Raw genomic sequence first — 14342 nt, forward strand, 5'->3', positions numbered from 1 at the left:
ATACACTGCTAGGGACACACCCACACAAAACACAAATAGGTAAGTCACTTAAGAAATGTTCTTTATGGACTCATAGAACCTTAGGAGTAGAAGGTAAAATGAGAGTGATACCGGATGAGGAAATGGGTCCGGAGAAGGGAGTGACCCTTGGATAAAATAACTCATCAAATGAGTGATGAATCCAGGACTGGGGACCTAGATCTTCCGCTTCCGGGTCTCAGCCTCTTTCCACTGCACCACACTTCCTCGGTTTATGATGAGGTGACACACAAATGCACACACCCTCTATCTTCTTATTTCAGCCATCCCCCATCCCCATCTCTGGAGCGACCAGGCCAGATCTGGTGGCAGTTCCCGTCGCGGCCACGAGGTGGCGCCGCGTCCGCACTGATTGTGGTAGGCAGAGCAGGGAGCTCTCGCATCTCTTCCCCTCCGCGCTAGCACTCCTCCCCGGCCTTGGTCTTTTCTCCTAGTGAGCCAGAGCTTCTCCTCCCGTTCTCCGTAAGGGTGACCTGAAGCTTGGAAACTGGGGCCCAGAGTGGGGGCTGAGTGCCTCCACCTGGCGAGGTAGGGCGAGGGGGCGGCGGCAGGGAGGATTAGGCCATGCCCGAGAAGGCTGAACCCCGGACTGAATCAGCACGTGGCAGGGGAGTCTCCGGTTTATTTCTTTTTTTTTTTTTTTTTTTTAACCGGGATGGGGAGAGAGTCGGAGCTAACTGGAGGGGGCCGAAACGAGCCGGCCGGTGAACGAGGAACGTCGGTCTCCCACTTCTGTCCCCCAGGGGGTTTCACCGCGGCCTAGCTGCCTTCCCCCGCCTCGAGCTGGAGGCCACTGTTTCTGTCCCTCCGGTCCGAGTTATCGCTCAGGGTACCGCCGAGACCAGGGGATGGAACAGGGACTGCCCCCCGCCCCAAAGGAGGAGGGGTACTCTAGTCCAGACGCTGGGAGAGCTGAGGGTCAAGCGGAGCAAACCCTGGGGAATTGCAGTCTAAGGCGGGGCTGATCGGTCCGTAGCCCTGCTCCTGGTGGGCGGGCGGGATCGGCTGGGGGAGCAGACCGGCCGGCTCATACTGGCCGCTCCACGGCGTACTGGCACGGGCTGAGGTTGGCGGCAGGGGCCGGACCCGGCACTGCGGAATAACTAAAAGAGGCGTGCTGTTTGGCTTTGAGCCGCAGGCTGGCCAGGCTTGAGTTACACGGGTCCCGATATACGTAAGGGGAAGAGGCAGCGGCGGCTGCGGCCGCGGCCGAAGCGTAGGGGCAGGACACCGCCCCCGAAGACACCGCAGCCGGGGCCAGCCCCGCAGGGCCCCCGCCCAATCCCTGCAGGCCTCCTGGGCCGGCCACAGCTCCCGCGGCGCCCGCGGCAGCAGTGGGCACCATGGAGGCAGCCGTGGCGATGGAGCCGGGAGGAGAGAACACCGGCTGCGAGGCCAGCGGGCCTACATTGACCGAGTTGAAGGCGAAGGGAAAGGTCTTGGCTGCAAGCGGCGGGGCCAAGGCCTTGGGCGGCCAGTTCCCGTAGGAGTACCCGGGATACAGCTCCTCGTAGGGAGGCACCAGGCCGCCCAGCGACGCCCCGAAGCCGCCTTTGCACAACTCGGCTTGCTGGCTCCTCTCCCGCTTCCGCCACTTGGCCCGGCGATTCTTGAACCACACCTGGGGACGGGAGCGACCCGGAAGTCAGAAAGGGCAGGCGGCAGGGGGAACCCGAAAAAACGAGAAACAATAGGGGTCAGGTTCAAGGGGACACGGAAAACGGACAGGGCATCGTTCCGAAGGGAAGACAAAAAGGGTGGAGGGAAGCTGCGGGACGGACTTAGGTGAGACCCGGAGCTAGCTGAAGATGGGGCGGGGTTAGGGAGCAGGGAGACTATTGGCTGGAGCAGAGAGAGTGGCGCCCAGGGAGGCGGGGCAAAGTTGGCCTTTGGAGACCGGGTGAGTCCAGGTATGTGTAGGTATTGGGAGGTACAGGCAAGAAGAAATAAGTAACGGCCGGGCTGGGCGGGGGAGAAGGTTAGGTAAAGTTACGTAGGCTAGGATAGGGTAGAGTTGAGGAGGGTGGAAGAGGACTTCTGAGGATGGGAAGAGGTGGCCCCCATACCCTAACTCGAGCCTCGGTGAGGTTGGTCCACACGGCAATCTCTTCTCGGGTGCTCATGTCCGGGTAGCGGTTTCGCTGGAAGGTTGCTTCCAGCTCTTGCAGCTGCTGACTGGTGAAATGCGTGCGCTGCCGTCGCTGCTTCTTCTTTAGGGAACCATCCTCAGTTGGGGACCCTCCGGGCAATTGAGGTGGAGCCTTCTCCGTGTCTGGATGGGAATGAGGAAGGGCAGAGTCATTCTGGCCGGACCCAGGTCCCCCCATTGGGCCACTGTGTCCTCCTCCAATCACTGCAAAGATCAGCCTAGAGCCCAGCTAGCCCCTCACCAGGGTCCACCTTCTATTCTAGGCCTCTGAGCCAAGACCCTCTCACTCACCGCTATGCTCCTGGCCCTTGCAGCTGTGCTCCGGGTGAGGGGGGTGGGGAGTGCCGGCATCAGACAGAGACAGTGCAGGGCTTCTGGCTTCAGCCTCACTCAGCAGGGCAAACTCCATGGGGCCCAGAGCAGGGTGGCTCTGGAAACGAAGAGGAAGGGTGGTCAGCGGTGAATCCTTAAATTGATAACCTAGGCTCTTCCCCCACCCCCACCAGTATTACTTGACTCTTCTCACTCTCATATGCAAACAGTTGCCAAGTGTTATTGATTCTACCTCTATAATATCTCATGCATCTGTTCCCTTCTCTCTACTCTTTCCATACTCAACCTAGTTCAAGCCCTATCACTTATCACCTCCATTATTGCAATAGTCAATATATTGGCCCTTTAGATTCTTCCCTTTCCAACCCATCCTCTATGCAACTAACTGCATGGAGGTGTTCCTAAAGCATAGTGCCATAAAGCATGTCACTCCTCTACTCAATAAACTTCAATTACTCCATCGGGATAAAATAATCTCTTCTGGCTTCTCTTTCTAAACTATTTTTCCAAGCTGATTATATTCTCCTCCTACTCACACATTTTATGCTACAGCCAGATTGTGCTGTCTTCTGCCTGTGGACTTTTAAATTAAACTATTCCTCTATACCTAGAATGCTCTTTCTCACCTCTTCCTCTAGGTATCCCTAGTTCCCTTTAGAGTTCAGGTCAAGTTATCTCTTTAAAGAGGTCTATCTAGATTCCCCCAGTTATTTCCTTCCTCTAACTTACTGTATATTTATTCTGTAGAGATCTCATATTTATTTTTTTGAGAACATGTTATATTCACACTGATATCCTATGGAACATAACCTCCTCAAGAGCAAAAACAGTCTCATTTTTGTATCTAATGGTGAGCGCAACATTTAGTGGGCACTTTAAAAAATGGCTGTTAATTTATTGTTTGCACCAAAGTGGGATGCATCAGTATTCTTTATTGGTCAAGTAAGATGAAGATTAATAGCACTGAGAGGCAGTGGCTATAGTTACTTCCATTTATACTAGTGTCTAAATCCAAGAAAGAAAAGTTTATCCTCAGAGGGCTGTCTTTGAACACACATGACACGAACACACACCCACACACACTCTCTCCGACGGACATCTGTTGATATTCCCTCCTTCCTATATGACTACGTGCACATGCAGACACTAGACTAGACAAATGGTCTCCCTCCTTTATCCATACTTAAAACTCTACCACACACAGCTCATCCTCTCTGTTGTTTGGATAACCTGGTATGATTTTACATTTTATGCAGAACTAAATGCCCTGTAAATAATATACTGTGCTGTCTTCCAAGTGATCTCATAAACACACATTCATAGATACATATGCTACCACAAACATTCATATATATATATATATATATATATATATATATATTAATGATTCCTTAAAGGCCTTGAAGAATTCTGATGGGGGAGCTCACTAAAGGAGTTCGGGGATCCCAGCATCTCTTTATGGGAAGGAGAGCTGTCATTTGGACGTGATCCTATCCATAACAGGAAGTAGGGAAGTGTCCATCTGCCATGTCAGTCCAGAGTAGTGGGGGGGTGCAAAATTCTGCATTATAGCATTAATATAGTGGACAAGCCCCAATTAAGTCATACTTCACTTTGCTTCCTATGAATCTGTCATAAGTCTTTCCTGGGAAAGAACAAATGGATACTTATTTGCAGATGGTAATGCCCTTTTTCTCTACCCAACTCTAAAAGATCACAGCTGCCCTGTCTCCAACACAGTTACATCCTCTTCCTATCATTCCCTGGGCATGCCAAGCCAATAAACCTTTCAACCACTAGTGCCAGCTACTAGTCACTCTCTCCAATCTCTACCCACCTTATTTAGTCAAAAATCTCTCCCTTGTCTATCCCCTCAACTTGTCCCTCCAAGACAAGGATTGGAGGCCAGAGTTAAAACCAGTTTCCCTGTAGCCAGAGAAAACTTGACACTTCACTCCACCCTCACTCTCCAATTATCTTTTTCTGTTTCTATAGAGAAGTGACTCTGAGACTAGAAGGAAAGAACATGAAAGAGTTGTGGAGGCTGAGGAACGATAGAGGTCAGGTAGCACAAAGGCCCATAAAACCCTTCTCTAGACAGGTCAGGTCACCCAGAAAGGATAAAGAGAAACCCTAGAATAGTCAACACCTATCAGAGATGAGTCTTCTTGAAGCAGAGTTAATATCTTTTACTCTTTCCTTTTCAACTCTCTTGCCAATTCCTATATATTCACCCATTCCTTCCAAGTTTCTAAGTATGAATGTTAACCAGCAAAAAGTAATTTATTCTTAAGAATAGGTTAAAAGTTCTTTTGCCTGGGTACAGATTATCTTTTTGAGGGTGAGGATGTGGAGGGCAGAAGGGTCATACATCTATTTCCTTACCAATTTAGGAGCTGTCTCCCACCACTTGCCCTTTTATTACCTGAGTTTGAGAAGACAAGAGTAAAATAGATCCCAGGACTCCATGCGTTTCTCTCCTACTCCTTGTCTTCCTGATCTATCCCAGAATCTAGACCAGATCTTCCCTTTCCTGGGTGCAGTGAGTAGTTAGTAACACACTCCAGCATACTGCTGTACCCATAAAGAGCAAGGGAGAAGGGTCCAGGGATGCCCCAATCTCATCTTAGATAGTATAGTAGAAGCCTAGATGGCATAGTGGAAAGAGTACAGGACTTGAGTTTGAATCCTTCCTCAGGCCCTTATTATGGGTATAATCTTGGGTAAGTCATTCAAACTCTCTTTGTCCCCATCAGCAAAATAGGGACAATAGCACCATGTCTCACAGGATATTGTGAAAATCAAATGAGTTAATATTTTAAAGCTCATATAGCTTTTTGAATGCTAGCTACTATTAAACAAGACCTCATACTTTTGGGTCTCATATAGTACCATAGATCTTTGAGTCTAAAATCCTGGGATTTTGTTTCTCTTGTTCAATATCTATCTCTATTCCCAGTCTTCCAATCTCTGGGCCCTAGTTTCTTCATATAATTGGGGTGGATATGGTGAACATGAATAAAACTAGCAACCAGAGAAGAAAAAAGATGTGGGAAACCGGAGCTAACATTCACATAACTCAGAGAGTTCGTGTTCACCATCTTAGCCGTTCATATATTTACATGGAGACAGACATAGTGACATTTGTACATATAACACACTTCTCCAGAGATATAAATACACCCGACTCAAAGAAAAAGGTGCTCACACACAGAAACAATCTCATACACATCTACTATTACATGCTATCATTCATACACAGAAATACTCACTCAGACACTCAAACTCAGACAGACATACCCACATGGAGACACAGCCTTCTCACCCTTGCCCTGTGACAGTGACAGCTGCTTTGGATGTTTTGGAGTCTGTGGCTCTCCCTACTTGGGCCCCTTTCTGCCCCATCCCCCAACCCTTTAGCAGGCCAGCTCCAGGAGCTAATGACTCTCAAAAGGGAAGGGAAACATGGATGTTTTGGATGCTCAATTGGGAGAAAGTTTGTCTGGAAGAAGGAATAAGACTCAGGTCTCACCAAGAAACCCAATAAAGGCACAGTACTTTGGCAAGTGAGAAGAAGATTCCCATCCCTCGTTCTCTTAGCTATTACAGCCGCATCCCTGTTCCCAGAGTCCCTGTGGAAGCACAGTCCCTAGTTATGGGTTTGGGGAGGATACATTAGTCTAAGCTCAGCTCTAGCAAACAATAGAGTTAAGTGAGTTGAGAACTACCTCTGGAACTAAGGAGGGGTCAGAAGTGGAGTCCTAAGGAAGATAACCATTTATGATCATATCATGGGGAAGGAGGATAACAGGAGAAATAGAGAAGGTCCTTACATGTGAAAAGCCAAGAAAAAGAAAAAGTAACACTATAGTAGACACCTTGTAAAGAAAAGAACAGATCCCTAAGCTAGAGGACAGGGTAGGAACCAGAGCTTCCTAGAACAGGCCATATCAAAAAGCAAAGAGTACAGGGAGGAATACTGGAGCAGGGAGCAGGTGGTAATTAAGCAGAACTGATCAATTGAGTGGCTGCGGTTTATCATTAATCTGAGCTAGACATAGGCTGAATGTGAAAGATCCTTCACTTTATAGAAGTCAGGACAAACCAGGACTCTGGAAGTGAGGGACAGAGAACAAAAATCAGGCAGCAGACAGAATTTAGCAGTTAAAACAAAATTTTGGTGTTTGTGAGTTAGTAGGGCTAAGACCCAACAAACAAGTTTTGATGTAACTCAAGATATCACTACAAACATGAACCCAGAATAGGGTATTTATTCTTCCCCTTTATACTTTTTGGTTAGTGTGGGTGTTTTCTAGCTCTATGGGTCTGTGCAGGAAGAAAGGAGAGCCAGAAGTAGTTGGAAGCCTGTAGGGGGGCTGAGATCCTGCCTGGAGCTAGGATTGCAGGAAAGTTCTAAACAGAGAGGGAAGATCAAAATAGCCAGTACTCAATAAAGAGAGGATCCAGATTGTGCTACTGGTCAGGGAGAGAGAAAAGAAAGATAAAATGTTTGGGGGGATGGCACAATGAGGTCGATGCCAAATCCTGTCAAAGCAGGAGGTCTCAGGTCAGTGAAATTTTGCTCCCAAGCTAGTAGGACAGAGAAAATTTGAATATGAGCTTGTTTTCAAAAGAAAATAGTCTTTCTTTCCTTGGAGTCTCAAACAGAATAACCAGAAAAAATCTAATGACAGGGTTACAGTGTCATTGTCATTTTGACTTTAATCCTGATGGGAAGACTTGGAGTCTACATTGGAGAGAGACTTCCTCTTTCAGAAACCAAATAGGAGAAGCTCAAGCTGGGCCAGTAGGCAGGTATAAAGGAAGGAGAAAAGAGGTATTTGATTCATACTGTTTTGTGGCACAGCATGGCAAAGAAGTACTGAGAAGTACATTAAAGCAAGGGGCTCATAAAAGATTAGGTCAGTACTGTGAGAATGAAGCTCTACTATCCCTGGAGGCAGGACTGGTTCAGCAGCTTTCATCCCAGAGGCTACAAACACATTCAAATTGTATGACCTGCTGTGTCCTGAAACCCTCTGGATTGAACTGATCCAGGTAGGAATTACCTGGAAAGGAGTATGGGATCCAAAGCCTCAGCCCAGAAAGAACCTCATGTCCTCAGGTGGTGGCATTGTGAAACTGGGGAATTTGTTACAAAGGAGTAAGAATAAAAGGTTGCATGTAATTAGATTCACCATTTCATCAACCTTTTATGTAAATGATGACAAGAGACTTTACTTATACATACTTACACAGTTGCTAAGGAGGAAATGAAATATGTCAGAAAATTCTTATCCTGACTTTTAAGAGTTTCTAGCATAGTTGAGAAGACAAAACTTAGGTAAGTCACAATATAAAACATCATGTAATTAAATTCCTGAATGAGTCTGGAAGATTTGCTGTGGTCTAAAACTATCTGACACAGCTTGAAACTTCATGAAAAAGATAGTGCCTGAACTGAGCCCCAAAAAGCAAGGTGAGATTTTGTTATTGAGTCATTCAGTTGTATCCAACTCTACATGACCTCATGGACTTTTGTCCATTAGGTTTTCTTGACAAATTGACTAAAGTGGTTTGCCATTTCCTTTCTGTTGTGTCTCCATTTTACAGATGACAAACTAAAACAAATAGAGGTTAAGTGACTTTCTCAGGATCGTAAACCTAATATGTGTCTGAAATCCAATTTGAATTTACATTTTCTTGGCTTCTAACCCAGAGCTCTATTGATTGCCTCACACTAGCTGCCTGAAATTATACAGACTGAGAGAAAAGTGGAGAGCCTTCCGAAAGAAGAAAGTGCAAAGTTGGAAATAAACATGACTTGTCTGAAGGATAAAGAGGGCACTAACTTGGCTACGTATAGTACACATGATAAAGAAAAGTGTGTAAACTGGCAAGAGGGGATGGGGATCAGTCCAGGCTAAGATGTTGAACCTTATTCTGTTGAAAATAATGGAGCCACTGAAGGTTTATGAGGAGGAGAATAGTCTGGCAGCTGTAGTATAGGAAGATTTATCTGGCAACCTAAGCATAATGAACTAGAGGAAGAGAGAAGAAACAGACAAAAAAGAAGGAAGTGGGGGAGAGAGAAGAAAGTGAGAGTGGGATCAAGAAAAAAAAAAAAAACAGAGACAGATATCAGAGATTGGGAAGAACTATAACAAATCCCTCCAACAGGAATCTAGGACTGTCTTAGGATGAATGACAGATTTTTTAGTGCTGAATAACCTAACTTAGCTAGGGTTCTATTATTTTTTTATTGGTAGTGCTTCATTGCTTTAGTTTCAGAAAAAAAAAAAAAGATGGCCAGCGACACACAGAGGAGGTGCAGGGTGTTGTAATTTGGCAAAGAGTGGAAAACTTAAGAAAGTAAGAAAAGCAACACGTTTTAGGATCAAATATTTAAGTTAACTTGTAAAGACTGAACTCACATATTATTTGGCTTCCCTTTGCTACAGAGAACTCCTAATAAGGAGACTTCAAATGAAATTTGAAGCTCAACTATATGAGATTGAGAACAAAAGAAGTGGGACTTAAGGCATCCATCTTAATGGGAATTGTGGGTTAACTGAGTATTCCTGATTCTTTATTTCATGTATTACACTGTGTGTGGCCATCTCCAAGAAAGTTATTAGAGGTTGAATGTGTGAATTGATTATATTGTATCTCATCCTTTCCGGCTGCCTCTCAATGAATATCTAAAAAAATTTCTAGGAAAAAACTAGATGGTATTTGTGTTCTTACTTTATTTTGCCCCTTTTCTTCATGATGTTGCTAATAGCTCACCCAAAGAACTTCTGTATTTGGATCAAAGTGGGAAGTCAAAATGGAATGAGTGACTGAGTTGGCACTCTCAGGGGGAAAAAAGTTAAGAAAAAAGTCTTTATTCTTCAAAATGCTATTTGGTGTAACTCGGCTTTCAACAACCATATGTTCAGTGAAGACTACCATACCTTAAAATAAAAACCTTTGCAAATTCTTGAGGAGTTAGTGGTTATTATTATTATTATTATTTGCTATTGAATAAAAAGCTTGGTTTTATAAACTTCTTGAGGCGGGGGGAAATCCCAAGTTTGACAGTCAATTTTTAAAATAATACTATTTTAGTAATAATAGACTATATTTGAGGTTTATTCAACGTAATTCAAAAGCTGTGAGCCAATTTATCAGTTTGCTGTAGCCTTTCAAGGTTTCTCTGAAATAAGTGGGATTCTAAAAAACAAAATCTGTAGATGTGGTGAGGAAATTAGTTCACCAAATATCCCAAGATGCTCTCAGAAGTGTAGGATATTCAAAACTGTTAAATATTTGCAATAATTTTGTTATCTAAAAATATTTATTTGGCCAAAATGCTTGATATACGTGATTCAGACTTTCCATAAATATTTTTGAAATGTTTTGAGTGACAATAAAGACCAGATTGGATAATAAGAACAAAACTTATGAATAAAAAAGTGAAATTGATTATATTTAAATTAAAAAAAAAAAGGAGGGAGGGAGGTGCAGCCAGGTGGCACAATGGATACAGTACCAGCTCTGGAGATAGAAGAGCCTGAATTCAAATATGGCCTCAGACACTTATTAGCTGTATGACTTAGCAAGTCACTTAACTCTTGACTGACCAAAAAAAAAAAAAAAAAAAAAAAAGAGGGTGGCAGTATGTTGAAATAGTCTGCATGTGAAGTGATGAAAACTAAAGTAGGGGCATAGCGATGGAAAAAGGGGATAGATCTGAGACAATCTCTAACCTTTGCTTTTTCTTCATTTTCCATCACCCACCCTTACTCTCTCAGGCCTGAATGTATGTAATACTAAGAAGGTTGAGTTAAAGATCTTTAACCTTGTATATGGGAACCATGTCATCTCCAGATTACTGGGGGTGACTCACAGGTTAGTTTTGATGTTAATCTTAGTCCTTAACTAGCCTATATTGTCAGCTATGGCAGAGAAGGTGACTGGTATAAATGGGGGAAGGCAAATAATGGGAACGGAGATGATTAAAAAAACAACATAACAAAAAAACGAAAGCCCAGGACCTGACCCCCTTCCCCCCTCTGAGGTTTTGGCCTGCTGCCCTTGCTTTCATTGCATAGGAGTCAGGGCTGGAAGTGGGTTAAAAGTGAGAGGAAAAGATGAACCAGGAAGGATTTTTTTAATGTGAGAGGATTTCCAATCCAAATGTCTCTTAGGAGAAGACAGGGAACATAGGACTAGGATCTAAGTCAAGGGTGTATTCACCATCTTACCAAGGATCAACCAATCATTAAACATTTAAGTCCCTCCTATGTGCCAACCATTGAGATATGTTCTAAGAATACAAAAATAATAACCCCTAGGGTTAGGCCCATGATTCATTTAGATCAGAATTCTGCTGTCAACTGCAGCTCTGAACAACATGTCATGGAGTACAGGTATCACTGATATCAGCTTTCAAATTCAGGCATATTTCACTTCTCTTAATGGTCATCAATTTCTTCCAACCCATTTCATTCCATTTCTACCATTTCATTCCATGTATACTTTGTTCCTGAAGCCACCTTTTATGAAAAAGAAATTCCCTAAATGTATTACCTGTATGATTATAGGACTTTCTTTAATTTGCCTTATATTTAAATCACTTAACCTTCAAGGAAATCTTAACTAGTTTCAGAATTTGATGAAAGTATTCCTCTTATCCATAATATTCTTCTTGTTATAAATTTTGATTTTATCCCCTCTCAGTCTGTTTTTCTAAACTAAATAGTTCTAGTTTTTTTCAGTCCTCAGACAGCAAGCAGTCTTTGCCTGTTCCCTATCGCTCAGATAATCCTAATTGCCATCACTGGGCCTTTTCTAGTTCCATTTCATGTTTCTTGAGAGAGACTAAAACTGCACACAGTAAACACTGTTGTCTGTAGATAGGCAAAGAGAATGCTTATGTTGACTTCTATGCCCAAAGCAAAGAGACTGATGTTCTATCCATTCTTTATGATTTTCAATGACTGATTCCTGAGTCCTAGTTGAGAATTTTGAGCTTTACATTTAGAGTTTGGAATTTTTAATCCCTTAAATAGATTCATAGTCTATGTTTGACAATATACAGACCCTGTATTTATGATTCTATATCACTTGCCTACATCTTTTTCATTTAGCCCACAGATCTTTTCAATCACCTCTCTATTTTTCTACCCCAACATGTGAGTCTCTACAGTGTCTATGTACAGGAGAGTGAAAAAAGAACAGGAGAAGGGAATCAGAGAATATACAATGAGTTTGGAGCTCTGAGACAATTTTATAATTCTAGGGGACCTAGGGTAGGGGCATGTGATGGCAATGTAGATGGTAAAATAGAATCTTATAATATACAGACAGCTGCCTGAGCCTTATGTATTCTCAAACAGACGTTTAAACCCAAAGATCATTCTGTTTCCTTTTCTTTACACTCAGGTTTAGGAGGCTGGGAGTGGGGAGTGAAGTCAAGAGTTAAGGAAAATTCAGAATTCCTATGTTCTGTCCATTTTCCAGGGAGGGAGTAAGCCTCACTTGGTCAGTTATGTGGCTCTTTGGTTGTTTGTTTTTTTTTAAAACTCAGTTCCCTTTTCTCTGAATAAGTATAAAAATGAGAAGGGATATAGGAAGGCTCAGGAGCCTGTAGTCATGAAATAAGTGTGTGTGTAGGAAATTATCAGGAAAATGGGAGTCTGAAGGTCAAGGCCATTTGAGTCTCTTTAACAGCTAGAATCCCCAATTTCTCTTTTATTTCCTTCCTTCCTTCCTTCCTTCCTTCCTTCCTTCCTTCCTTCCTTCCTTCCTTCCTTCCTTCCTTCCTTCCTTCCTTCCTTCCTTCCTTCCTTCCTTCCTTCCTTCCTTCCTTCCTTCCTTCCCGCTTTCCTCTGGCTTTTTGGCAGTTTTTTCTCTAGGCTCCACTTAAATGCTCTCTTTCTGCTTCTCTTTTCACCCTATCTCTGGATGACTGTAGTTTATAGATGGGTTAAGGATTATCTTTATTTTCCCCCAAGACAGAAAATGTCAGCATCTCTAGAAGCAGGGGTAAGGATCCTCTTGTTGAATGGAAGTTGAACAAGGAAAGCATTGAAAAACAGAAGCGATTGCGCCTGGTGATCTGCATTTTCAGTTCTCTGCCGATCCTCAGTCTGTGTACTTCTCTTTTCCTTTCAATGAAGTTCTACCCTCTCCGAAACCCGTGCAAAGGGTAATAAGCGTAAGAAGTGCTAAATTCGATCCTGTCCTGGACGCCCGTGTCGTGTCTAGTACAAACGCACTACACCCACCGGGATGCACAGCCCGGCCCAGTACACAAACAGCCGGATCCCGAACCCGAGCCCTCCACCTAACACCTCCAGCCCGGTCCAGGACCTCTGGAACGTTATCTACAATCCTAACTCTAAACACAGAGCCCTGGTGTTTCTCCGAGCTTCAGTTATAAAGCGTTATGCCCAGCCGGCCCCGAGGCTCGGGGTCTTCTCACACAATGCACAGTCCGCTTAGCCCTGGACCCATTTCCGTGGATATATAGTCCCATCTGGAGCCCAGAGTTCTGAACCCCCCTTTTCCCTGGACCTCCACCCGCCAGTCCCAGGGACATTGCTCGGGAGATTTTGTCCTCCTGGGATTTCTGCTGATCCGTTTACAATAATAAAAGTTGACCTGGACCCCCGGGGGAAGTAAGCCCAGGACGGAAACATGTCAGGAGAATCTGAGGCAACCTTCCCCTAGGACAATCAGCACGGCCGCCCCCACGGAGACCACCGCATTGCCCAGACGCCTCCATTTCTAACTCCTCTAACTCTCTTCACTGTTTCCCCTTCTCCCCATCTACCCCGTCTCCCCACTCCCGACTACTCCCTCGGTCCCTTTCTCTTAAGCCTCGGCCACTTTATCCCGGATACATCTGTCACTTCGCCGCAGCCCGGGTCCTCGAGCCTCACTCAGTCCCTACTCTCCCACATCTCGGGTCCCGTTTGCTCCTCTTCCAGTCCCCGGTTCCCCTTTGCCCAGCCCTGGTCCCCATCCCTAGTCCCTCAGCCCCTGCAGCAGCAAAGCAGCGCGGGCACTCACAGTGCGTCCAGCGGCGAGCCGATTCCCGACTGTCCCGGGGGACTGGGAACGGAGTGGGGGGGCTCCCCCCAGCGTCAGGGCCGCAGCTCCTCTGGAGCGGTCCGGGACTCACGCAGGGAGTTAGAGAGAGAGACCCGGAGCGGACTGACTCCCCCCCGCCCACGCCCATTCACTTTATGGCAAGTCCCCGGCACCCCCAGCCCGCCCGCAGCATAAGCGCCTTGCCGCCACGCCCCCTTCCAGCTGCGCACCCAAGGTCCTGCCCCTTTCCAGCTGTGATTCCTCGGGTGCCACCCTCTGGGGGTGGGGCCAGCCTTCCCTTGACCGTTCCGGGGTGACATGAAGTCCCACCCCCTGACCAATGGAAGGCAGCCCTGAGTTACTTAGCCTTGCCCTCTGCCCACGTGGCCCTGCCCCAACCTGATGGAGAGAAGGGACTCGAGCAAAGGCTGACTTTGAAGAAGCTGTGGGTGGCGTTGCGGGCTGGAGATCGGGAGACCCGGTTGAGGGGAGTCTAGGGATACAAGCGGAGAGAACAGGGGAGCCTGAGAGTGACACTGCAGTTGGGTGGAGGTACAAGAAGAGCTGGCGGACTGAGGGTCAGATCTGCGGAATGAAAGGGGGTGGGGGGCGTTTAGAGAAAAAGAAGTGAAGATGAACTAGTTCTAGAGGCAGTGGAGCTTAAGAGCAGGGGACAAAGATGCAGGGGCACTTTGGTAACAGCAACTGGGAAGGGACGCTGAAATGCTGAATCCAGATG

At 45.5% G+C, this 14342-nt stretch overlaps 1 protein-coding gene across 1 annotated transcript; it reads right to left on the reverse strand.

Annotated features, from left to right (window-relative positions):
* Positions 1 to 40: 40 nt before the first annotated feature.
* Positions 41 to 13737, reverse strand: PITX3 (paired like homeodomain 3). The gene is made up of 4 exons (XM_074295424.1): positions 13583 to 13737; positions 2480 to 2618; positions 2106 to 2311; positions 41 to 1660 (listed from the first exon to the last, which is right to left on the reverse strand). The coding sequence occupies exons 2-4, from the start codon at positions 2595 to 2597 to the stop codon at positions 1067 to 1069; spliced, it is 918 nt and encodes a 305-aa protein (XP_074151525.1). The 5' UTR covers positions 2598 to 2618; positions 13583 to 13737; the 3' UTR covers positions 41 to 1066.
* Positions 13738 to 14342: the final 605 nt, after the last annotated feature.

This window comes from Sminthopsis crassicaudata, chromosome 2 (assembly GCF_048593235.1).
Source record: "Sminthopsis crassicaudata isolate SCR6 chromosome 2, ASM4859323v1, whole genome shotgun sequence".
Classification (NCBI taxonomy): Eukaryota; Metazoa; Chordata; class Mammalia; order Dasyuromorphia; family Dasyuridae; genus Sminthopsis; species Sminthopsis crassicaudata.